This window comes from Mycothermus thermophilus, assembly GCF_041956435.1.
Source record: "Mycothermus thermophilus strain CBS 625.91 unplaced genomic scaffold VTJ04scaffold_1, whole genome shotgun sequence".
Taxonomy (NCBI): domain Eukaryota; kingdom Fungi; phylum Ascomycota; class Sordariomycetes; order Sordariales; family Chaetomiaceae; genus Mycothermus; species Mycothermus thermophilus.
Genome location: NW_027191427.1, coordinates 2,369,527 through 2,391,816, shown reverse-complemented (window position 1 = coordinate 2,391,816; position 22,290 = coordinate 2,369,527). Strand labels below are relative to the sequence as shown.

Sequence of the window (22,290 nt, the reverse complement as noted above, 5' to 3'; positions counted from 1 at the left end):
ACATCATCAACACATCAAGTCGATTCAATCCATTCAATCCATTCTCATTGGCTCGAGAGGCTTTGGGTCGCGGAACCCGCTTCAAGGTGTGGAAGGCAGCCCTGAGTCGCGGAAGGCAGCTTCGAGTCACCAAAGGCCTTCCTTCATCGACAAAATCGTCTGCAACTTCGAGTTTAGGAAGTTTTCAGTCTCGGAAGCTTAACCATCGGCAAATTCGTCGAGTTCAAAAATCCATGATCATCGACAACTTCGACGATTTCGTTGAGTTCGCAAACCTTTGTCGACACCTTCGAGACTCGCAGACCTCGATTATCAGCACCTTCCATTCGATAAAGCCTTGATTTTCGACACCTTCGACTAAACCATCAAACTCATCCCATCTCAAAAATTTCCCGAAAGGACTATGATTACAAAGTTGAGACTGCCAGTGCGTCCAACTTTGTGTCGGCATCACATTTCGTCGCCACCTTAGGTACGTGCTTCATCCGATCGATCGAACACTACTGCAGTATTTCAACGACAGTCCTTCCAAGTTTTGCTCTTTCCCTCCCATTTCCATCAAATTTCATCCACAACCCAGGTGCTCATCAAAAATTCAGGCAATCTTCCACCATCGGCTGTTTCAAGCCCTCCTTTTTTGTCTCTCCAACAACTCCGCCATGGACGGTTACGTCGCTTGTGGGTGTCGCACCCTCGCGGAGATGTGCCTCCGGAAGGCCCTAGACAACATCCTCCTCATCGAGGACGTGACTGGCCTTCCGGAGAAGTATCTCCGGCCAATCCTCTCGGCGGTGAAGAACGCTCCTCAGCTCCGCAAGATAGAAGTCAACAGCGGGGAGATTTACGAGGAGACTACGCCGCACTGGCAACGTCTCATCCGCCAGGACTTCAGCACCCTGGCTGCGAAGCACAACTTCGTTGCCAGCGGTCCTGAGTCCTGGCACGAGGTGTACGAGCGGTACAAGAAGCTCCAAGATGAACAAGTCGCCGCCGACACCGAGAGGATCATGAAAGCGTTTGCGGAGCGAGACCAAGAGAAAACCGCCCGCTCCTCCAAGATCATCTCGGCCAAGAAGGGTGCGTTGCTGCGCCCTGTCAAGCCCAAGACGGGCTGGGGTGCTCCGCGTGCTCCCCAGACTTTTCTCTCCAAGACGCGGGAACAAGTCCGGCAGGAGGCCCAACGCTTCAAGCTCAAAACGCCAACTGGCAAGCTCGTCGTCCCAGCTGGCCAGATAAAGAAGGCGCCGCCGAGCAAGGTTGCCGAAGCTCGAATTGCCCAGCAGCCGAGCGTTCTTGAAACCCGTATGATCCGGGCGCCTCGACCCATCTCAGCTGCTCCGAAACTCGACCTCCAGGCCCAGGAAGCTCGTCTCCGCCAGGCAAAACAAAACACCATTCCGCCGACGACGATTCGTTCAACCACAAGCAGCTATGGGAGTGATTTTCGCTCAATCCCTTCTCGCAACAAAAAGGATGATTTGGATGATCTCTTCGGTGACGGAGAAGTGGATGACGAGGATGACCTCTTTGGCGATGGCATTGTCAACAAATCAACGACCTCAGCAGCGTCGCCATCCAAAACAGCCCCCGCTCGCCACGCATCGCCGCTGTCAGCCCAGTCAGAATCTACCAAACACCGGCGCCCAAGTGATGATGCCGCAATCGGTGAGCCTGCGACGAAGCGCCATCGCTCCGTTAACAACTCAACCTCTCTTCCGTCAGTCTCCCCTCCTCCCAAGGCGGCTACTCCAACCGTCCCGGTGCCGGCTATTACCGCCAAGGTGGCAACTACCAAGACCAGCACCAAGCCAAAGGGTGTCGGTCTCTCCGCGGCGCCTGGTGCCAACTCGACTGCGCGACCAGTCCTTAAGGATGGTAAAGTCGCCAAACCCACTGCACCCTCGGGCTCGCCCCTCCAAACTTCCCCCTCCCGCCCCGGTCAGGCCAGCGTTGACGCGGCTCTCCCTACGTCTCCAGGCCTAGGGGGAAGCAAGAGCGGTGGTGACTTGAGTAAGCCAACCGCAACTGAGACTGGAGCCGCATCACCGCGCCCGGGAGTGATCAAGTTGGCGGCCACCAAGGCCAAGCCTTCAATTTTAAGGCCTAACTATTGGCCTAGGAAGAAGTAAGAGGGCGGGATAGAAAGATTCTATCTCAGCGGAAACCTGTCTCGGGATAGAGGGTGGGGTTTCACTGGATATCATGGCAGTTGCGTTGAGGTTGAAGGACAGGTAAATGGGCCGGTTCCCGAGGAAAAGGATGAAGAAGAGTAGGGCGTGCGATGGAACCGGCTTTGGGAGTTTAAGTCAGAGAGGGTTTGGTCCAGGCATCACTTTCTTTGTAATCTTGTTCTGGGACTTCTTTTGGGCTGATGGTACGGGCGTCCTCGGTTATTTCGGCATGTGTCATTGATACCTTTGCATGGGAGGAGTTGAGGGGATTCGGGATTAATCTCATAGTATATATTTGGGATTGAGGAGCACAAGAATTCCATGAGGAGTCTCTCATGTTTCCCTGGTATTTCTTGCTCTTTTCCCCTTGCAAATGTGGACGATAAATGGGAGGATGTTAACCTGCCAGGTGTTATGATCCGTGATATCGTTCCAAGATCGCATATGAAAAAGATCACAGAACAGTTTCTTGTCTTGCCGAAGAACTCAGAGTCTATTCCCCAGCTCTCCAAGAAACGCAAACGCCGCGAATGCCTGCACCAACAACGATGAGGCTAACGACAACTCTGACCGCTACAGGCATGAATGAACTGCCTTAAAACAACACCATATTGCCCGTCTTGTCATCATTTGTCTAATCACCTGCCGCTTCTTCCACCACCAGGTACCACCCCCATCATGACCACCCTCCCATCATCTCAATCATCACCACCATCCCCACCCCCCGGCGTCGGATCTTCACCAGACTGTGAGCCATACTGGCGTTTGCTGCGGGCTGCACAAGTTTTGCAGTGGAGATCGATGATCTTCCCATCCTTGGGTTTTAGCTCCCTTTCTCTCTCTCTAGGAAAGATGGGAAAAGGGATCATGGATGGTTCATTGACCACCACGGAGGGCAAGTACCAAGTGCAGTGTGGACCCGCCCTCGAGGTTGTAGTCGTCTGCCGTCTTGTCGTCGACCCTAGAGTGGGGAGTGGGAAAGGTTAGAGTTTGGAGCTGCTCGTAAGAGGGTGGAACATAGGAGGTGTGGATGGTCTTGAGAAGGAGGAAGACAGTGAGAGCGATTTGACCGCTCAACTGGCCAAAACATTGATCGCAAGCTTGGACAGCAGTGGGATAGGCTGAGAGGAGACTCTACTACTCACATCTGCTTGCCACCGAAAATGAGACGCTGCTGAGCAGGCGGGATGCCCTCCTTCTCCTCGACCAGCTCCTTGATCTTGTGGACCGTATCGGAGCCGTCGACGTTCAGCTCGATCTCCTTGCCGGTGAGGGTGCGGACTCTGGATGGTGGGATCAGTCAGCACAGGCTGTTGGTGGTTCTCTTGTACCGAGGACCGGCAGAGAGGTGTGTTCGTACTTGATGAGCATTTTGGCAGTCGGGAGAGAGTGTTGTCTCTTTGGAGGTCTGGTCTTGGGTTGTTTGGTGTAGGTCTCTAGTCCTTCAGGGATGACAAACACCCTGCTGAGTTTTATGGTTTGGTTGCCTGGTTCGAGAAGCGTTGGTCAAGGGGAAGCCCAGGTCGGGACTAAGTTTTGTTTCTTCGGAAGACGGTTTAGGCTGCAATATCGTCAAACTTGTATGGAGCTTCGGAAAGGGCGGATAAGTCAAGGCAGAAGTGAGGGAGTGAGATTCCAGATTGGTGAGGTTGAGGTGAGGTTCTAGGAGCAGGTGGGGTGTTTAAGGCTGTAGTGGGGTAATGGTCAGGAAAGAAGACGCGACAGCCCGCTCCTGTCGCGGCAATTTAGAGAGGTGGGGTAGCACCTATTGACCAAGAACTCCGCCGTGTGTCTGCTGGTGATCCTTTGAACCTGACAAACAAACCAACTTCAGGTATGATACCTGAGGCAGAAAGGATGCCCTGCCACATTGGCTTGCTGGTTTGAGGTATTTGCAGTTGGGTTTGTTGGCACGAAACTCCATGCTTCTGGGGAGTGATGACTCAGAGCAGTTGTTCAACCACCAACCACAACCACATGCAGTAAGAGGAGTTGGTCCGAGACAGCTGTCGCAAATTCACGTTTGAGTCCAATAACCCAGCTCCGACTCGGAGTCAATATCGTACATAGTACAATACACAGAGTTGCCGGCCGTCATTAACATACAGTGGAGATTGTCATGGCCTCCTAGAAAAACACTATGCCTGCCTTACCCTTCCTTCCAACCTTTATTTCTTTTCCTTATTTTCCTTATCATCCCACACATTCAACCCCAACCCCTCAGCATCAAGCAGCAGCCTGTTCTTGCCACCGGCCTCCTGTAGCAGCTGCGCGATGGCGCGGGCGTTCTCCAGTTTCTTGAGCTCCACGTACGCCTTGTTCTTCTTGATGGCCTCGCCGATAAGCTCGGCAGAGCGTGCCTCACCCTGAGCCTTGACAACCATAGCTTGCTTCTCCTGCCGCGCTTTGTCGACAATGAAGGCGGCGCGCTGCGCTTCTTGTTGCGCCACTTGCTTGGCCTCAACGGCAGCTGTGAACTCGGGGGAGAAGGCGAGGTGCTAGTGGCAAAGCTGTCAGCAACTTCCTGATGTCTAAGCAGAAAAGAAAAATAGCCACATACCGTCAGTGACACATCATCCAGCAAGATATTGAACCTGGCTGCTCTCCGCGACAGGTTCTCGCGCACCAGGCGGGCAACCATTTCACGCTGCGTGATGAGCTGGCTGGCATTGAACTGAGCGACGACGCTCTTCAGCACCTCATTGACAATGGAAGGCAGCACGCGCTCGTCGTAGTCCATGCCAAGTGTCCGGTAGATCTGCGGGAGCGCCTGGATGTCTGGCCTCGAGAGGACACGGCAAGTGATGTTCACCATCTGCAGGTCCTTGGTGCCAGTGAGGGAGGACACGTTCCTCGGCTTGGCGCGCACGTCGTAGATGATGGGCGTCTCGAACCATGGGATCACGAAGTGAGTTCCTGCAGAGAAGTGTAATTTCGCATTAGTTTAGGTCCTTCTGATCAACTTAGAGCGGGGAATCGAACCTTCGCCATAAATGTCCTTGCTGACACCGCTAATTCTCCGGTACTTAATGGCACGGTGACCACCATCGACGTTGAAGAGGGCATTCTGGAAGAGGAGGGCGCCGCCACCGAGCAACAAGAGACCGGCGAGACCACCACCGAGTCCCCGCGGAGAGCCGCCAGGGAATCCTCCGGGCCGGAAGCCCCCTCGACGGCCGGCCTGGTTGGCCATGGCCCGGATCTTGTTTGTATACTCCTCGAATGGATTTGGGTTCGACATTGTCGTTGAAGCTGGCGCAAAATGCAAATTGGCCAACGCAAAAGGCCTTTGCGGACTTGTCGGCAGCGCTCGCTGCAGATCAACCGTTGTGCTCTTCTGGAGAGCTCCCCGCCAAGCAAGGAAGCTTCCCGGCTTGGCACTTCGGTGGGGCGTCAATGACTAAGCAGAGTAGAGTCACGTGCTTGATATCCAGTTTCTTGCCTGGCCCAATTCAACCCACGCAAGAAACAAGGCGGTTAAGGCCAAGATTTCAGCCTTGCAGGTTTCTAATGTCAACCTGAACGTCCATCTCCCGAAACCTTGAAACTCAGGTCACTTGCTATTATTGACCCAGAACCTAACCTCATTGTTCCGCCATATCCACCAAGCACATTGATTGAATGCATCAATAAGCAAGACAATCAATCTGGGGATTTGGGCAAGCAATACCTCCTCCTTCCATCACTCCAGTTCAACTTCATTTCTTCACACGCGAGAGCTGTGCATGTCATCCAATTGTCCGTGAACCTCAACAAGTCCATCGACTTTCATCAGTTGTCACAGCTGGTGCCTTCATTGATTTCCCAACTTCACCATCTTCCATCTCCCGTGACACATCAATTGTGCTCCACCATCGTCAGCCATCTTGCATCCAGCCTGGTGATTCCATCAGTCCCAACCCTATATATCGGCATTCGCGCCCGCCATCTCTTTTGGCTCTGAACTGTGCTGTCAAACATCACCTTGCTGTTCTACAAGCCAAGATGTCGACCCGCGCGCCATCTCGCGTTGTCTTTGTCGGCAACATTCCTTATGGTGAGTGCCAGCTGTGATATGTCAACGCTTCCTTCCTTGACTCGGTCACGGAAAGTTGCGAAATATGGTTCAGTCACGGAAATATTGGTCACTCATTTCAAGATGCGCCTCATTACCTACCTTACACCGAGGGACTCCTTCAAGAGATCTAACTTTCAGCAGGCTTAACCGAAGAACAAATTACCGAGATCTTCAGTGGTGCTGGTCGAGTTCTGAACTTCCGCCTTGTTTACGATCGCGAGACTGGGCGGCCAAAAGGCTTCGGGTTCGCGGAATTCCCAGACTACGGTATGTAACACCATGGTCATCAATTGATCACCCACAACATAATGGCCAGTAACATTAATTGTTTCATCAGATTCCGCAGCCTCGGCAGTCCGCAATCTTAACGACTACGAAATTATGGGCCGCAAGCTCCGGGTCGATTTCAGCAACGATCCCGGCAGTTTGGATGAGGCTCGCGATGACAGCGGCGTACGTCTCCTTCCAACCCTCCTTACCCTCTCTGACTTACTAATCGATGCACATAGTCCGGAGCCAACGCCTCTCACCATCCGCCGACCAACGGCTCCAACCTATCAGCGTCGTCGGGTGCCTCTTCTCTGCCTCCCCTCCCGCAGGGCAAGGACCTCCCCCCGGGCGTAACCTGCACCGATGCCATCTCTCGCACCCTCAACACTCTCCCTCCTGCACAGCTTCTCGACATCCTTCAACAAATGAAGACCCTCGCTACCAACGACCCCTCCCGCGCCGTCGAGCTGCTCACTCAGGCTCCCCAGCTCTCTTACGCCGTCTTCCAGGCGTTGCTGATCATGGGCCTGGTCTCTCCCGAGGCAATCAACTCGGTCCTCGACACTGGCGCTGGAGTTCCGCCTCCTCCCGTTGCTGGTTATGCGCCTGTTGCCACCGGCACACCTCCCGTCGCGGTGGGCGGATACGCCCCTCCTCCAGCTCCGGCTCCCGCGCCCGCGCAAGATCCCGAGGCGCTGATGCGTGCGGTCCTGGAGCTGCCGCAGGAGACAATCGACCAGTTGCCTGAGGTGGAGAGGCAGCAGATCATGGCTTTGCGCGCGCAATATGCTGCTCAGTTGCGTCGTTGAACATGTTGACGTCTTGGAGCATGGGGGGATTGGACTTGGCGGTTCTGAGTCAGGGCTGAGCAAGGTAATTGGAAGTTCGGCTTTTCGCAAGCAATCGGTCTTGGGATAGGGCATGGGAAGGTCGCGGAGTTGCGTGGCTGCACAGGACATATCTAGGCAAACCGTGCTGGAGGACTCTGGTCGGGAGAGCCAGTTGGCGTTTGAGGTGAAAACAGGGAACCCCTTAGCCACATTAGACCTCAGATACCACGGATGGGAATGCAAATCAGATTGCTACGGAATACCAATTTCTGCCATTAATAAGTCTTAGGATGTTCGGTTGTTAAACGATGTAGTTCGTTCACTCACCGGGCACCAATCAACCAAATCCATACAATATCCTCTGTGCCACCACATGAAGTAGATTTGCCGGGTGTTTCCAACCCATCCCGAACCACTGCGTGTTACCACTGACCAGACAATTACATGATGAAACCAATTACTTGCGAAACGTAGTAACGACATATCTATATATCCAGCCTATATCCATGCGACGTTCAATGAATGACCGAAGGTCCTGTGTAACCCCTCAAGCATAATGAGGCATCCAAAATCTTGAGAAACGATTGATCAACCCAAACATTGCAACAGAGAGATACCAAAACACCATCCACAATCCCGAGATCAAACAATCCTATACACCTTCTTCGCAATCATATAACATGCCGCCCCAAAGAATAACAACCCGAGGGTGATACACCAAAACCAGTTCAGATCCCCCTCCTTGTCCTGTCCGGGGACCCAAACGTTCATCCCCCACAGGCCCGTGATGATATTCATCGGCAGCACGATCGTGCCCAACACGGTCAACTTGCCCAGCACGTCCGCCGTCTGCTCCTGACGCTCCGTCATGCGGATGTTGATCTGCGCGAGGTAGTTGGTGTGGGAACGGGCGAGGATCTTCTCGTAGTGGCTGAGGTTGGAGGTCATGGTGACGATGTGGTCCTGGATGTCACCCAGGTACAGCCCAATCTCGGAGCGCGGGGCGACCTCCCAGTGTTCGTTGCAGCGTTTGGCGAAGCCCTTGATGACGTCGGCTTTGGTGCTGAGAAGGCGCAGGAGAGACATGACTTTCTTCCTGCAGTCGCCGACGCGACGGAGCATGTCGCGCCCTCCGGGCTCTTTGGCGTCGGCATTGGAGTGGGGGAAGTGCTTCTTCTTTTCATCGTGGTCTCCGCGGTCGTCTTCAGGGTGCATTTCCAAGATGGCCTCATCAATTTCATCTACCTCTTGTTCGATTTGTTCGATCAGAGGCACAAAGACGTCGGTGATGTCGTCGATGATGGCGTACGAGATCCAGTCCGAAGAAAGGATCAGGTAGTCGCTGAGCTGACGGATGCGGCGACGGACATTGGCTGGGTGTGGGGTGACAGAGAAGTGGAAGCTGAGAACCCCTTCGCGGAAGACGACAACGTACATGTTGACTGGCTCGAGGAAGTTCTCGCTGTTCTGGTCCTGGTCGAAGGTGCGGTAGCTGACGAAGTAGTAGTTGCGGAACAGCTCGACCTTCTCACGTTGCTCCTGCATCATGATGTCTTCCGCCGTCAGGGGGTGGATGCCGAATGCTTTGGAGATGACCTTCATCTCGGCCTCGGTAGGGCTAAGGACATCGAGCCACCACACGGGACGGTCTCCGTACTTGACGGGCTTCTCTGGTTTATGGGGTTGGGAGGCCGGGTCTGGCGTCTTGCCCCGCAAAGGTGTGCTTTCTTCGGAATTGTCTTTTGTCCCTTCGCCGTTGGAATTTTTCCCCTGGGAAGATCGCGCCTCGGTTGCAAGGGACGACTGGCGCCCCTGGTTCGTGAAGTTCCCGCCTTGGGCTGATAACACCTGATAGAGATCAACCCCCTCATCTTCCTGTCCATCTTCATCATCAGAGTCTTCGATAATGCGCGGCTCAGGAATGAACAGCTCCTTGAATGTGCCTCCCGGCTGGACCAGCTCCGAGATTGTTTGGCTATGGATGGTGCTCGGGAACTCTTCGTTGAAATAGGTGAAGCGGTACGGCGCCTCTTCCTCGGCTTGGAACCAGCCGCGATTGACCGGCCTGAGGCGACCATTGATGAGTTGCGGCTCTGTGATCTTCTTGGCACGTCTTTCTTCGCTCCGCCCCTCCTTCTCAAACCGGCTCCATTCTTCAAGGATGGACAGGTCTGGCCATTTCCCGCGCCGGCGTCGTGGCCGAGCATGGTTTGTTTCACCACGAGGTGGAACCTCTTCATCAAAAAGGCCCTCCTGTGGGAAACAAACATCTTCTTGGGCCTGGAGAATAGTGTTCCTTCTTTCCATCGGCGAATGTACCCTCTCGCCCTCGTCTTCGTGGTCAGAATGTTCGCCGTGACCGATCTCGTCGCGCAGCAGGACATCCCCAAAGCTCATGGACATAGGATCCGTGGGATGGAGCAGTGGAGACCCGGGTACGGATGGCGGGTAGTTAACATTGTAGTTGCTCTCCGTCAGGACCCTCCTCCGTAGGCTATCAGACCGACTCGAATCGCGACGCCTCTGAGGTTCTGATCCAGTCCTCCACAGGTTATCGTTTGAGCCGTATCCCCTTGGAGACTCGGAGGTCTCTAAGAGGGGCTCAGTGAGGAGCGGAGAGCGTTCATGGTCTTCTTCATCATTGCCTGACTTGGGTCTCCCGGAGGGGAAAGTCATGCTTGAGGCGAGCATCGAGGGGCGTCTCGGACGCAGGAACGGTTGCTGAGCGCGGTGATCGAGTAGAGCTTGGTCGCTCTCCAGGCTGGTGATACTGGCGTTACGGCCAGGAGCTGTATACACGCTGGGTCGAGGGTCATCCGGGGCTACCTCGGAGTCGATGCCATTGGACATATCATCGAGGGGCGCGGCGAAGGACTTTCTCCTCTGCTTCTTCTTCCCTTTCCGGTTCTTGTGCCTCTTTGGGTGCCGAGATGAGGAAGGAAAAGTTGGCGTGCTGCGGGAGTTCGAAGGAGGCGCCGCTGGGCGCTGTTCTCTTTCGGAGTCCATCGAGGCACCCGGCGGGTGGTGCGGGTCTGTCCCTAGCGTTGGCGTTTGGTACCCGCTAGTCAGTCTGACAGCTCGAGGTCACGTTACTTCGAACAGCAAGGGAAGGCTCTGTTCTCTGTTCTCTTGCGCCGGGTTTCTTCGTGGGATGACAAAGGTGCCGTACGGGGGTTGGGATCAACCGTGACTCGGTCGATAGCGCGGAGTGGTTGTATGATTGGAACCACGTCCAAGATGGATGTCGCAATGACGCTGCTCGCTGCAGAGGACTGTATCCAAGGCAATGGGTTCAAGGGGCGCGGAAACGGGAGAGATTTTGCGGTGCCTGGAATCGGCAAGAAAGGCAGGGCGTGCGCATGGCTATCGAGAGTACGCGTCGAATAGCGGGCTGCAAAACAGCAGTTGTTCGCAGATAGCTGATGATCGGGGCACAGGGCGATCGATACCCTCCACAAAGAGGCGGAGTTTTGGCGGTTACTCCGTATGAGGAAGGGCGCTGGCAATGCCGTGTCGAGTGGATGGAGTGATGTCAGAAGTGCCTGAACAAGGAGTTGAAGCGAGGGCTGCCCCATATCATTGGCCGATAAACTCCTATCAGGGCTCCACAACAGCTTCCCTTTAGCTGCTGCTGCCCTGGAACAACAAGGACGGGGGCTGTCGTCACCTGAGCATCACCTGGGCGGAGGATTGGTTCCTCAACCTGTTGCCTGGGTCTCCGCTCCGTCGCATTCGGTGGTCCGGCGCTGATCGGTTCACCGCGCGCCGATGCCGTGGGCGTGCGAGAACCTCCGTGGTTTAAGCCTGAGTGTTCCATGCACTTGTCCAGGCACAATACCTACGCCAATTTAGAAGATGGACAGGCCCGGGATTTGTATTGCAACGGATCTGGTATCTTCGAGGCAGCTTCGAACAGAGAGATGGAACCTTGAACTCAGGTTGGTGAGAAGACGTGAAGGGTACTTCAAGAAAAGACTCAAGTCAGCCATGTTGTCAGTTGTCGAGGCGTCGGGTTTCACAGAGGGCGGAACAAACCATTTCAAGTCTTCCAGCAACTTGACTCGGGTAGTTGGGACTATTGCTGCGATGTTCATCTTGTCCCCGTCTGGTTGGTTCGGGTAGAAAAGAACCAGGAACTCGAGTAAACTCTGCAACAATTCCCCCTATTTTCGTGGAGGTGTACGGAAAATGGCACTTTGGATGTTACATCAACGCAGGTAGCCGAAAGAGTCTGCAATTCTTACTCGATGGGCCACGGGTATGCCGGCTCGTGCTGCGATCCGATGGTGGAGGAAGCGGAGAAGAACGGTGGACACAGGCGGACACAGTCGGCAACTCCAGGAAAGCTTCCCTCCCCAAGGTCTTTGTTCCCCGGAGCTCCGGAGAGGAGTTGAATCCTCTAATAAATCCAACTCTCTCCCCGACCCCCTTTGCCATTGGCAATCGTTGTGACTCAAATCTACCCCCTACCTAGCTGTAGCAACGTAACCGAACCAACGCCATGTCCGGCTTTCCCAAGCTCATCCCGGCCTTCACGGTCAAGGTATTGCAGACCATTATCTCCAAGTTCACCAATTGATGATGATGACTTATATTCACCCTGATCAACCTCGCCGGAGGTCAAAATACCCTATCTAACACCCTGTCCAGGTCGCCATTGAGGCTCCCGTCTCCATCTCCCCAACCCTGACCTTCGTCCCCTTCCCCCATACGGGCGGGACCATTGTCTCCGAACCCTCCTACCCGATCCAGCTCAACGCCGATATTGAGCATGGCGCCGACTACATCAAGCTGTACGCAGAGGCCCTGTCCCCTTCCCCGGACACTGCCGGTTTGACTGACTGATGACGTTTCAGGGCCCCCGATGGCCGCCACGTCCGTCTCGACGTTACCAGCTCCGCCCGCGACCGCAACACCGGTGCCCGCCTGCGGTTCAAGTACACGGGCAAGGTTTCCACGACGGGGGCTGCGGGGAAGGTGCTGAGGGATGAAGAGGGGGCGGGGACGACGGATTTTGGCGAGGCGTGTAAGTACCTTCGATTCCTGACAGCCTGATTCCCTACTGCTTTCGGATAAATTGCGACTGCCAGGTAAAGCTCGCTTGATGCTGACAAGGTGAATGTATAGTCTCGGTTGTCGAATTCGAGGTTGGGAGCAAAGAGTTGGCGCCGCTGGAGGAGAAGGTGTTTGTTGGCTCTGGCCGTTTTGTGATTGAGCCAGGAAAGACGACCATTGTCGAGTACAAGGTAAGTGAGGTTTCCGCCTGAGTACCTCCCGATGGTGGCCAGGCAGGAGACGAGCTGGACTGTGCTTTCGACTGGATGGATGGATGGGTGTATTGGAAGGCTGTCCACACCTGAAGTGAATCACTTGGGGGGGCCCGAAAAGTTTGAAACCTACTGAGAAACGCGATGCAATGTACCTGGGTATGTGCTATGCAAGATGCAATATGCCGCAAGATTGACCAGAATCCCTCAGAAGTCCCATATTTGATGAAGACCGCTGGGTATACTCTCCTATCCCAAGCCTGTTGCCTCTGCCAATGATTTCCAATGCAACCTGGGCATGCTACAAAACTCGCTTGCTTGCCGCAACATATCCTTCATCTCTCAACGCTCATCGACCTCCACCCGACAACCCCTATCAATTCTGGGGCGGCGGACCTCCAGCCTTCTGAATGAGGAAATTCCCAACCGCGAGGTTAGCAATCTCATACGCCTTGGATCCCTGTGGGAACGTCCCAAGGGCCGCCCAAAGATCAATCAGCGGCTGCATGGGTTCCAAATCCGACTTCTTGAGCAGATTGAGAGTAGTGGCCGTCAGGACAAAGTGACTGAAGCATGAGTTCATCGCCTTCTCGAGGTTGAGGCAGAACATGTCCTCAAAGTGCGACCAGTAGAGATGGGCATAGACGCGGAACATTTGGCGGAAGATGGTCTGGCAAGTCTCCATGAAGTTTTGCGGGAAGCCGCTGCGCTTGCCGATCCAATCCGGGCCAGACTCCGGCAGAGGGGTGCAGAAGGCAGGGTTGTCGGCGTACGACACCCCGGAAGGATCGGTGGGGAAGATGGTGGTGTCGTCGATCTTGCCGTTGATGTATCGTTGGACGAGGGTGAGGTATTCATAGGCGGGAATCTCAACGGGTTGGTACCGCGAGTTGAGCCAGGTAAAGGAGTGGTTGCTTAGTGAGCGTTAGTGGTGCGGTGGACAACAGATTGAAAATACCATGTTTCAACCTACCTTCCAGCAGACATCTTCGGGCACCGCTTCGAATTGCAAATGGAGGTGCCATCTTCCTCCTTGTCGTGCACCAACCGGATGTAGGTGACGAGTATCCTCCAATGTTCGACCACTGCGGAGATCACTTATCAGCCCTGCCTCCCAAACTCTCCAACCAGGAACAACGTACCTTGATGCGCAATCCACTCTCCTAGTTCAACCGTCTTGGGCTTCGCGCTCAGGGTCAAGAAGTTGCCCTTGACGATGTGCTTGGCATAATTGGCGTTGAGCCAGAGCGGCTTGACAGGCGGCAGGTGGTATGAGGCGAGGACTTCTTCGGGTGAAGCCATGATGCCGGTGTTCTGGTCCATGCCCATGGTCTCAGCAAGTGATGGGGAAGTAGGGAGTGGCGGGAGCTTCACTGGTAGGTTTGAAGAGGGAGACTGGGTCCCTTGGCTCGGAGATGGGGCGGCTGGCGGCGGAGCCTGCTGAGCTTGGGCCTTGGCCTGTTGTTGTTCTGGACTCGGGGAGCTGGGCCCGGGTGAGTTGGTACCCTTCTGGCCGCGGAAACGGGCGTTGCTGTTTCAGTGGTTAACAAGGCGGAAATACAGTATCATGTGCGTGCCAGTTTGAAAACGGGGAGGCTCTGAGGGCGCATGTCTTGGGATGCTGCATGTCAGACAGCAGAGGGGGGCGTTGGTTGGTGGGGTTCGTCTCTGAGGTACAACGATGGCTCCCAAAGCATGAGATGGAGTGTGAGTGGTAAGCGAGAGCAAGCGTGTGAGCGTTGGCTAGCAGGAGGCAAACATGATATTTGTTGTGTGCCTCAGAGGTCGCTGCTTAACTCTTACACACGCAGCTCGACAGGAAACAAACAGCCGACTTCGGGATGGGTTGTGCCTATGTCGGGTTGGGTACAAACATCGGATGGCGACGGGACTGCGGGGGGATCTTGGAAGGACGGGACAGACGGTGCCAGACTCACATTCCGGAGAACAGGTTGGACATGGTAGGTCCCCGAGGACAGGAGGGAGGTCAAGGATGATGAGATGATGAAGAGGAATAAAGAAACCAAATGCCCAATTATTCGTCCAAAACGCGCCCGATTCCCGTCGGATCTCAGAGAGATGACCGGCCTCGTGTCTCTTGAATACACCGACTCCTGGGTAGAAGTAAGTGACGGATTGGTCCTGGATCAGACCTCCTGAATGCTTGGGCAGGAGAGGCGCGCCCCACCGTTTCAGGCCCAGGGCCCACCGGGCCGGGTGCTGGGTGCTTATCGATAAGACAAGGGAGGACCCCGGGCTTGGGATCCTCTTGGATCTTTATCATTGGCTGACTCAGTAGGAGCTCGGTCAATGGCGCTTGGCGACAAACGCGGTGGTTATCTAATCGCCCAGCCGCAGCCTATTGTTTGAGCCGCGCAGGCTTAATTCAAGTTTCAACAATAGCATCGCATCCTCGAATCTCCTATTTGGTCGAGCCACACGCTCACATCAATCCAAGATAAAACTTCGAGCAAGCTTAATTGCTCTCTACTTTCTCCATCTTCCACATCCACAAATTTCTTCACCCATCCCCACAGCCCGACCCAACCATCACAACGTTCACCATGTCCGACTCCGAGGAACCCATCGATATTCAGGATGAGGGAGGTGACGATCTCTTCGGAGATGACGACGATACCGTGTTGTCCCCATCCGAGAAATCCGAGAAGGCAGTGAGCGAGCGCGAGGCCGAATCAGAGAAGGACGAGGACGAGGATGATGGCCGGCGACGCGAAGAGAGCACGGAGCCTAAGGAGTTCCGCGAGAAGTTGGTCACTGACGTGCCTCTCTATCGTCATCGCACTCCTCGTTCCACCGACGGCAGCGTAAGCCGACACCATCGCTACGTCCCAATTGGGGCCGATCATGCTGACACGTGCCCCTAGCTTCACTCGCTCCGCATTCCCGACTTCATCAAGTTCAACCCCATGGAATACAAGCCCGACGAGTGGCAACCGAGCAAATGGGATCTTGAGAATGCGCGCCGCGACAACCCCATCCCGACCATCATGTGCCGTCGCGACCCAGAAACCGGCCGTCTCAAGAGCAACGCCAACATCTTCCGCTGGAGCGACGGCTCCGTCACCCTCGCCATTGGCGACGACCACTACGAAATCCAATCCAAACCCCTTGCGCCCCCGCGCGACAAGCCGTACAGAGAAGTTCAGGACGCGCACTACTACGTTGCCGCTGCCCATCTCACCACCAACTCCCTTCTCATCGTCGGCCACTTGACCGAACAATATACCGTCCGCCCCAACAAGGAACTCCAAGATCACGCCTTGGAGCGCCTTATGGCGAACCTCGCAGACGCCAAGAAGGACCGTGGCCACGAGATGATCATCGCCACCACCGAGGACCCGGAGTTGGCTAAGAAGCAGGCCGAATTAGCCGAGAAGGAGCGCGCAAAGATGCAACGCCGTCGCGAGACCGCCGCCGCGCGCGCCGATGGCGGAAGCCGGTACAGGGGCGGTGCGCTCTCGGTCGGCGACCTGGAATCCAGGCGCGGAGTCGGCGCCGCTGCGGGTCGCAAGCGCGGTGCGCCGGGTGGAACGAAACCCAAGCGCCGTCGTCCAGAATACGACTCGGACGACGACCTGCCCAGCGGTCGTCGCAGGGCTGATAACTATGACATGGATGATGGGTTCCTCGTGGATAGCGACGAGGAAAGCGAGGAGGCAGAGGCCTCGGAGTCGGAAGAGGAGGAGATCTTGGATGATGAGGAGGAGGACGAGCGCCCGCGCGCGAAGCGGCAGAGGACTGCCGAGCCTGATGGTGGTGAGGAGGAGGGCCCAACCTCGAGGGGTCGTAGGCGGAGGGTCATCGCTGATGATGACGACGATGAGTAGTGGGAGGTATAACGGGATTGGCAGTATGTATCTATCATAATCTCTGGAGAGAGTGCGGACACATGGCGCATACGGGCGTTTCGGGTCTAAATGGTACACCAAATATTGGGTTGAACATCCATTGTAGACGTCAAAAATCGACTTATCATTCCTATCGCCAGACTTTCCTGACCTAAAAGGACCGGTCTTCTCAGTAATATCCCGGCGAATCTGTCCTGTATTCTCCTGACCTTCCTGAAAACCCTCCCGGTGCACTAGAACCAACGGCTGTGTCCTCATCAGAGCTCCCACCAGCGCCACCTTCCTCCAGCTGATTGGGCGGTGCCGCTCTCATCGCCTCGAGAACATCAGGCTCCAAGACAGGCGGTTGATACGGCTTGATGGTATGGATTTCGCGGCCCGTGGGCATCTGTGCGAGTAGTGGCCCAATAGGGGGTATCGGTTGTGTGAGGATCTGACCGTTGCCGTTAGATATCCGACCCATCAACCCAGTCTAAGACTGTGATTACTCACCGTATCATTCTGCTTCACCCACTTTGCCTCCAACATCTCAATAACCCTCGTCTCTTCCAATCTACCACCGTCGGCGCCCCAATCCAGGCCTCTTTCCACCTTCTTATCCTCCCTCCTCTCGCTCCACTCCTTCTTCAAACCTTTCAACCCACTCAACTTCCCCGTCTTCCCGTCACTGTCACTCGTACCGGACTCAACACCCAGCTCCTTCAACCCCGCTCGCAACCACGCAATCCCCGTCCCCGTCTCCCCTCCCAACTCCGCATCAACCCCAAAGAACCTACACGCCCTCGCCCGGCTCGCGCGCCGCAGGTCGTTGGCGTACTTGACCAACTCCGCAGCCGAACTTCCTCCACCGCTACTGCTGCTCCCTCCTGCGCTGGCCAGCAGCGCAGCAGCTTGCGCCGCATGTTCCCCCGCCGCCAAGCAGAGCCGCGCAAACAGATGCGCCCTGACCCGCGGCACGTCGGGAGCCTTGTACATCCACTCTGTGTCATGCTTGTTTCGGAGCTGGTTAGCGATGGCTGGGTAGGGGTCGTCTTTGAGCACGGCGAGGAGGGTTGCTTCGGCCAGGGCGAGGGAGCGCTGCGCTGAGAGCGTCGCCGGGGATAAGTCTAGGCATGGTAGTGGTGGCGGTGATCCGGATGATGATGAGGGTGATGGAGAACGGGTGGTGAGATAGTCGTAGATGGAGGCCGCGTCGAGGAGATGGCGGGTTGCGGTTGTTATGGCGGTCTGGCGGGCGGTGGTGCCGACCGGGGCGGTGTTGGTGAGGTAGAGGGGTTGCAATGTTGAACGGGCTAGGAGGGTATGGGTGTTGGCGAGGCAGGAAAGGGTGAAGAGGACCTCATGGTGGAGGGAGCTGATTTTGACCCGCGGAGGGTCCAGGCCCGGGAAGAGGTTGCTGGCCAGGGTTGGACGCCATTCTATTTGCGGCTGGGAGGTTTGGGCGACCGTGACAGATGCGGCGTCAGTGTTGTTGTTGCCAGACAAGCCGGTTTCGACAGTCAGGAGGTAGGGGATATAGGTTTGTAAGGCTGAGATAACGTTGGGAAGATTGGGGGCTTGGGAGGCGGGAGGGAGGCGTTTGTGTTTCTTGAGAGTGTCGCGTACGACGCCGCGGTGTGTACTCGCTTGGAGAGGTAGCGAGGGGTGAGAGTCGCAAGTGAAAGAGGATGAAAAGGAGAAGGACGAAGTCGTCGGAAGCACAAAGGGATATGGCATTGTTGTTCAGGCCACTCGGGGCTTTTGTTGGACTTCTTTTCTGTCTGGTTGTTTAGTTGGTGCAATTGACTTTGTGTTTATATTTTCCCGCTTATTCTACAGTCACCTGAAGTGAGCTCCCTTCAGCCTTGTGGGTTTCACGACGAGAAGGCCAGGATGAGGTGTCATGAAGACCCAGCATGCCGACCAAGATGAGGGGATGAAACCCCAGCCTCGAGTGAGTGCCTGACACAGTCAGGGCAGTGACATCACCGTCCGGGCAGCTGGCAGCAGACTAGCCCCGCCCAAAGCGCCAAGTGGGTCTCGTTGAGCACCCCTGTCAATGGGCATCGACCCCTGTTCTTGGCCAGATCTCCGATTCCCAAAACACCAAAAAGTTGACAATTGCATTCTTGTTGCATCCTCGTGCCTCGACCTCGACCCTTCATCGTCGACGACACCCCCCTAAGCAATCGATGCGGTCCTCGTCTCCTGCCAATTCAATTCCACCGTGACAATGGCTAGGCCGTCGCCGTCACCGTCTCCCCACAAACCACGGCGGAAGGCCAAGCAAACCGCCATGGCATCTGGCAGCTTCGGTCCCGTCACCAGCTTTGGTCCCGTCGAGACCATGGCCCGCGTGCCGACCTTTCCCCTGGCCTCGCTGCTCTGGCCTGCCCGCGGCTCTGTCTCTCAATGGGAGCTGTTGCCCCTGATCCTGATGGCAGTGGGCTTGTTCCGCTGGGCTGCCGGCCTCTGGGGCTACTCCGGTATGTCTGAGCTTCTGTCAATCCCAACAGTAACATCCCGTCCAACGCAATCGATGCTGACCTCAACAGGCTTCCAGAAACCGCCCATGTTCGGTGACTACGAGGCCCAACGGCATTGGATGGAGATCACGACCCAACTCCCCATCTCGCAATGGTACTTCCACGACCTGCAATGGTGGGGCCTGGACTACCCCCCTCTCACGGCATACCACAGCTGGATCTGCGGCAAGATCGGTGCCCTCATCAACCCCGAATGGTTCGCCCTCTTCTCGTCGCGCGGCTCCCACGACCCTACGCTCAAGATATTCATGAGAGCCACCGTCGTTGTGTCCGAATATCTGACCTACATCCCCGCCGTCGTCATCTTTGTGCGCCGCTACAGCCGGCTGAGCGGTGTTGCAACCTGGTCCGCCTCGCTCGCTCTCATCGCCATCCTTATGCAACCTGCCACCATCTTGATCGATCATGTCCACTTCCAGTACAATACAGTCATGCTGGGCTTCGTTGTGGCAAGCATGTCGAGCATGCTCGCTGGCCGTGATCTCTGGGCCGCCGTCTTCTTCGTCGCCGCCCTTGGCTTCAAACAGATGGCCCTCTACTATGCCTTCTCGGTCTTCGCCTACCTTTTGGGGAGCTGCTTGTTTCCACGACTGAAGCTTCCGCACCTCGCCGCCATTACCACCATCACTGTGGCTTCCTTCGCCCTTCTCGTTCTGCCGCTGGTTGTGGGTGCTCTTGTGGATGCGAGCCGCGGCATCGACGCGCTTCCCGACATTGACGGTCCTCGCCCTCCGCTACCTTTGTTCCCCTGGCTTGCTGACTATCTGGACACGGAGGGCCCCTACTACCCAGTGGTGGAGCAGCTGGTTCAGATGATCCACCGCATTTTCCCGTTCGCGCGCGGTTTATTCGAGGACAAAGTCGCCAACTTCTGGTGCGCCCTGAACGTCTTGATCAAGCTCAAGAAGTATCCCGCCGCTTTGCTGCAGCGCGCTGCTCTCCTCGCCACGCTGGTATCTATCATCCCACCTAACCTGGTCCTGTTCCTGCGGCCGCGCAAGGACCTGCTCCCCCTAGCCTTTGCCGCCACAGCATGGGGCTTCTTCCTGTTCAGCTACCAGGTCCACGAGAAAAGCGTTCTGCTGCCTCTCATGCCTATGACTCTCCTTCTCGCTGGGAGCCACGGTTTGAACAAGACCACCCGTGCTTGGGTTGGGTTTGCAAACATCCTTGGCTGCTGGACTATGTTCCCCCTCCTCCGGCGCGTCGATTTGTCAATGCCCTACGCCGTGCTCGCCCTCCTCTGGGCCTATCTCCTCGGCCTCCCCCCTACTTCGCTGAGCCTCTACTTCCACGACGGCGGCAACACCTGGGCACAATGGGCAACTCTGTTCATCCACGGCGGGTTTTACTTGGTTATGGCCTTCTGGCACGTTTTGGTGCAAACCGTCAGGCCGCCGCCTGACAAACCTGATCTCTGGACCGTGGCCAACGTCGGCGTCGGTGCTGCTGGCTTTGGGCTCTGCTACCTGTGGTGCCTTACCAGGCTGTTGATACAAGCCGACATCCTGCCCAAGACATGGCTTGGGAAGAAGGAGAAGGCCAAAACGCAGTGAAGGCCTGGAGTCAGGCCTGTAGGATAAGTAGGGAATGGTCAGGAAGGAGTTGGAGATGTATCGGATGTACGTATGCAATATACCCAGTTGTTCGTTTTGCTGATTTGACAAGTTCAAGATCTTCATCCTCTTTGCTCATGTCAGCACTCGCGCCTTGCTGGCCAGGTGGCTCATCGTGGCTCATGCAGTGCAGGAATCCGTCGGTCAGTTGGCCGTTTGACCGACAACTTTACGTGTGAGCGCATCCACAGTGGGGACTCAGCTCCTGCAAGAAGAATCCACCGCCATGGGATAGCTCACTATTGGGTGTTAGTGGTTTTGGTCTGTACGGTGACAGGGGACAGCGTAGCCCTGGCTCGGCACTCGCCCACCCACGCATCCAACAAGGCCAGAGGATCAACCAACACCAACCCGAAAACCAAAACAAATAAACAGGGCCCCACGGGTTGGGCCCCAGGGTTCACATCATTTCGGCTGATCGACGTACACAGTAGTGTCGCGCGGAGAGACAGCACAGCGAAGAAGCCAGCCCTCCTGCTTGGACCTGTGACCATGATCCGAAGATACGGAATTTGTATCCATGTAACTACACCATACAGAGTATGGATACTTGAGTACACTCAAGGGGACGACGGCGGTGCTGTGGATTTCCTTTTTTCGGCCTCTTGGATTTTGACAACCAAGGACGAAGTACACAATCCCATTTCCCTGCATCGCTCCGTCTAAAAACTGCCTGTCATTGGGCCTCATCAACGCCTTGGCATTTTCTGAGTCACTTAGACTAACTACCGTGGGAGGTATGCCGGATGTCGTGAGCTTCGGCTTGGTTATTAGAGCCTGTCATGCTCGAGTCAATGATGCATCGCACTGTTTTTACTTTCTTGGTCCGGTGTTCTGGTCACCAAGGTCGTCCGATCAGGCCGGCTGGTGACCGGAATACTCCGCACATAAATAGGCCAAGTTGTAAGACAGGCCGGCTCAGCTTGAGCCAACATCACCACGATACATCTATTGATGAGTGAGCCTCGCATAGCTGCCCTAATTATATACACAGTATTCCCACCACAGCCCATCTTTGGCTTATGTTCCGTCTGCGGTCCTGTGGCGTCGGGTCGTTTCCCCCACCTGGGCAATGTAGCGGCGGTGTTTGACTGGAGAACGCCGTGTCGTTGGATGGTTACACAACATGTCTTTGGCCAGGTCAAAGACAACCTGGTTGTCGTCTTTCCCGCTCTTTGGCGATGTACAACATCCAACATGGCAGGTTTGTGACGGGAGTGTGGCATTGAGCCGACTAACTGGCCAACTGGATGTCTCGTCCGGAATGCAGAGGAGAAATGGGGTCCTTCCTGGCAGTGCCAGACTGGCTGTTGCTGTCAACCGCCCAGCCTTATGCAGCCACATCGCTCTCCCGTCCCTCCCATCTTCATGGTGTTCGGGGAGCTCTACCAAGCTAGGCAACACCCGATCTCTCATCACTGAGCCAGGTCAAGGTTCCCGACTGGACGTTCGGAAAACTTGGGGGAGGAGCTTTGCCTGTTGTACAGAGTATTGCCGTTGCGTCTTCCTCAGAGCGGGATCGCATCATACCTATAGTAGTACATGGTGAGGCTAAGCATCCGCATACCCTTGTGTCTGCCGCGTCTTTATTCCCAAGAAATCCTTGCTGGCTGCGCTCTCTTTGTCGGAGCCGCCCCTTCGGAATCCCCACAAACAGGCGTCACCCTCGAGGTGTGTTGGCGGAA

The 22,290-nt window shown here is 55.6% G+C and overlaps 11 protein-coding genes across 11 annotated transcripts; 6 read left to right on the top strand and 5 right to left on the bottom strand.

Annotated features, from left to right (window-relative positions):
* Nucleotides 1–659: 659 nt before the first annotated feature.
* On the top strand, nt 660–2,129 carry VTJ04DRAFT_895 (uncharacterized protein; the record flags this gene model as incomplete). The annotated part of the gene is made up of 1 exon (XM_069367442.1): nt 660–2,129. The coding sequence occupies one exon, from the start codon at nt 660–662 to the stop codon at nt 2,127–2,129; it is 1,470 nt and encodes a 489-aa protein (XP_069223504.1).
* A 918-nt stretch (nt 2,130–3,047) lies between these two features.
* Nucleotides 3,048–3,542, bottom strand: VTJ04DRAFT_894 (uncharacterized protein; the record flags this gene model as incomplete). Its single annotated transcript, XM_069367431.1, has 3 exons — nt 3,048–3,132; nt 3,317–3,454; nt 3,532–3,542. 3 exons carry the CDS (start codon nt 3,540–3,542, stop codon nt 3,048–3,050), a joined length of 234 nt encoding a protein of 77 aa, XP_069223503.1.
* A 797-nt stretch (nt 3,543–4,339) lies between these two features.
* VTJ04DRAFT_893 (uncharacterized protein) lies at nt 4,340–5,412 on the bottom strand (the record flags this gene model as incomplete). Its single annotated transcript, XM_069367420.1, has 3 exons — nt 4,340–4,669; nt 4,732–5,087; nt 5,154–5,412. 3 exons carry the CDS (start codon nt 5,410–5,412, stop codon nt 4,340–4,342), a joined length of 945 nt encoding a protein of 314 aa, XP_069223502.1.
* Nucleotides 5,413–6,155: 743 nt separating this feature from the next.
* Nucleotides 6,156–7,307, top strand: VTJ04DRAFT_892 (uncharacterized protein; the record flags this gene model as incomplete). Its single annotated transcript, XM_069367409.1, has 4 exons — nt 6,156–6,207; nt 6,370–6,495; nt 6,566–6,681; nt 6,738–7,307. 4 exons carry the CDS (start codon nt 6,156–6,158, stop codon nt 7,305–7,307), a joined length of 864 nt encoding a protein of 287 aa, XP_069223501.1.
* A 112-nt stretch (nt 7,308–7,419) lies between these two features.
* On the top strand, nt 7,420–7,885 carry VTJ04DRAFT_891 (uncharacterized protein; the record flags this gene model as incomplete). The annotated part of the gene is made up of 2 exons (XM_069367398.1): nt 7,420–7,610; nt 7,711–7,885. The coding sequence occupies 2 exons, from the start codon at nt 7,420–7,422 to the stop codon at nt 7,883–7,885; spliced, it is 366 nt and encodes a 121-aa protein (XP_069223500.1).
* Nucleotides 7,886–7,970: 85 nt separating this feature from the next.
* On the bottom strand, nt 7,971–10,334 carry VTJ04DRAFT_890 (uncharacterized protein; the record flags this gene model as incomplete). The annotated part of the gene is made up of 1 exon (XM_069367387.1): nt 7,971–10,334. The coding sequence occupies one exon, from the start codon at nt 10,332–10,334 to the stop codon at nt 7,971–7,973; it is 2,364 nt and encodes a 787-aa protein (XP_069223499.1).
* A 1,495-nt stretch (nt 10,335–11,829) lies between these two features.
* On the top strand, nt 11,830–12,595 carry VTJ04DRAFT_889 (uncharacterized protein; the record flags this gene model as incomplete). The annotated part of the gene is made up of 4 exons (XM_069367375.1): nt 11,830–11,871; nt 11,979–12,121; nt 12,185–12,354; nt 12,456–12,595. The coding sequence occupies 4 exons, from the start codon at nt 11,830–11,832 to the stop codon at nt 12,593–12,595; spliced, it is 495 nt and encodes a 164-aa protein (XP_069223498.1).
* A 376-nt stretch (nt 12,596–12,971) lies between these two features.
* VTJ04DRAFT_888 (uncharacterized protein) lies at nt 12,972–14,555 on the bottom strand (the record flags this gene model as incomplete). Its single annotated transcript, XM_069367364.1, has 4 exons — nt 12,972–13,509; nt 13,569–13,680; nt 13,738–14,126; nt 14,533–14,555. The coding sequence occupies 4 exons, from the start codon at nt 14,553–14,555 to the stop codon at nt 12,972–12,974; spliced, it is 1,062 nt and encodes a 353-aa protein (XP_069223497.1).
* A 604-nt stretch (nt 14,556–15,159) lies between these two features.
* Nucleotides 15,160–16,443, top strand: VTJ04DRAFT_887 (uncharacterized protein; the record flags this gene model as incomplete). The annotated part of the gene is made up of 2 exons (XM_069367353.1): nt 15,160–15,420; nt 15,481–16,443. 2 exons carry the CDS (start codon nt 15,160–15,162, stop codon nt 16,441–16,443), a joined length of 1,224 nt encoding a protein of 407 aa, XP_069223496.1.
* Nucleotides 16,444–16,633: 190 nt separating this feature from the next.
* On the bottom strand, nt 16,634–18,180 carry VTJ04DRAFT_886 (uncharacterized protein; the record flags this gene model as incomplete). Its single annotated transcript, XM_069367342.1, has 2 exons — nt 16,634–16,897; nt 16,957–18,180. The coding sequence occupies 2 exons, from the start codon at nt 18,178–18,180 to the stop codon at nt 16,634–16,636; spliced, it is 1,488 nt and encodes a 495-aa protein (XP_069223495.1).
* A 496-nt stretch (nt 18,181–18,676) lies between these two features.
* On the top strand, nt 18,677–20,545 carry VTJ04DRAFT_885 (uncharacterized protein; the record flags this gene model as incomplete). The annotated part of the gene is made up of 2 exons (XM_069367331.1): nt 18,677–18,929; nt 18,999–20,545. 2 exons carry the CDS (start codon nt 18,677–18,679, stop codon nt 20,543–20,545), a joined length of 1,800 nt encoding a protein of 599 aa, XP_069223494.1.
* Between the last annotated feature and the right edge of the window lie 1,745 nt (nt 20,546–22,290).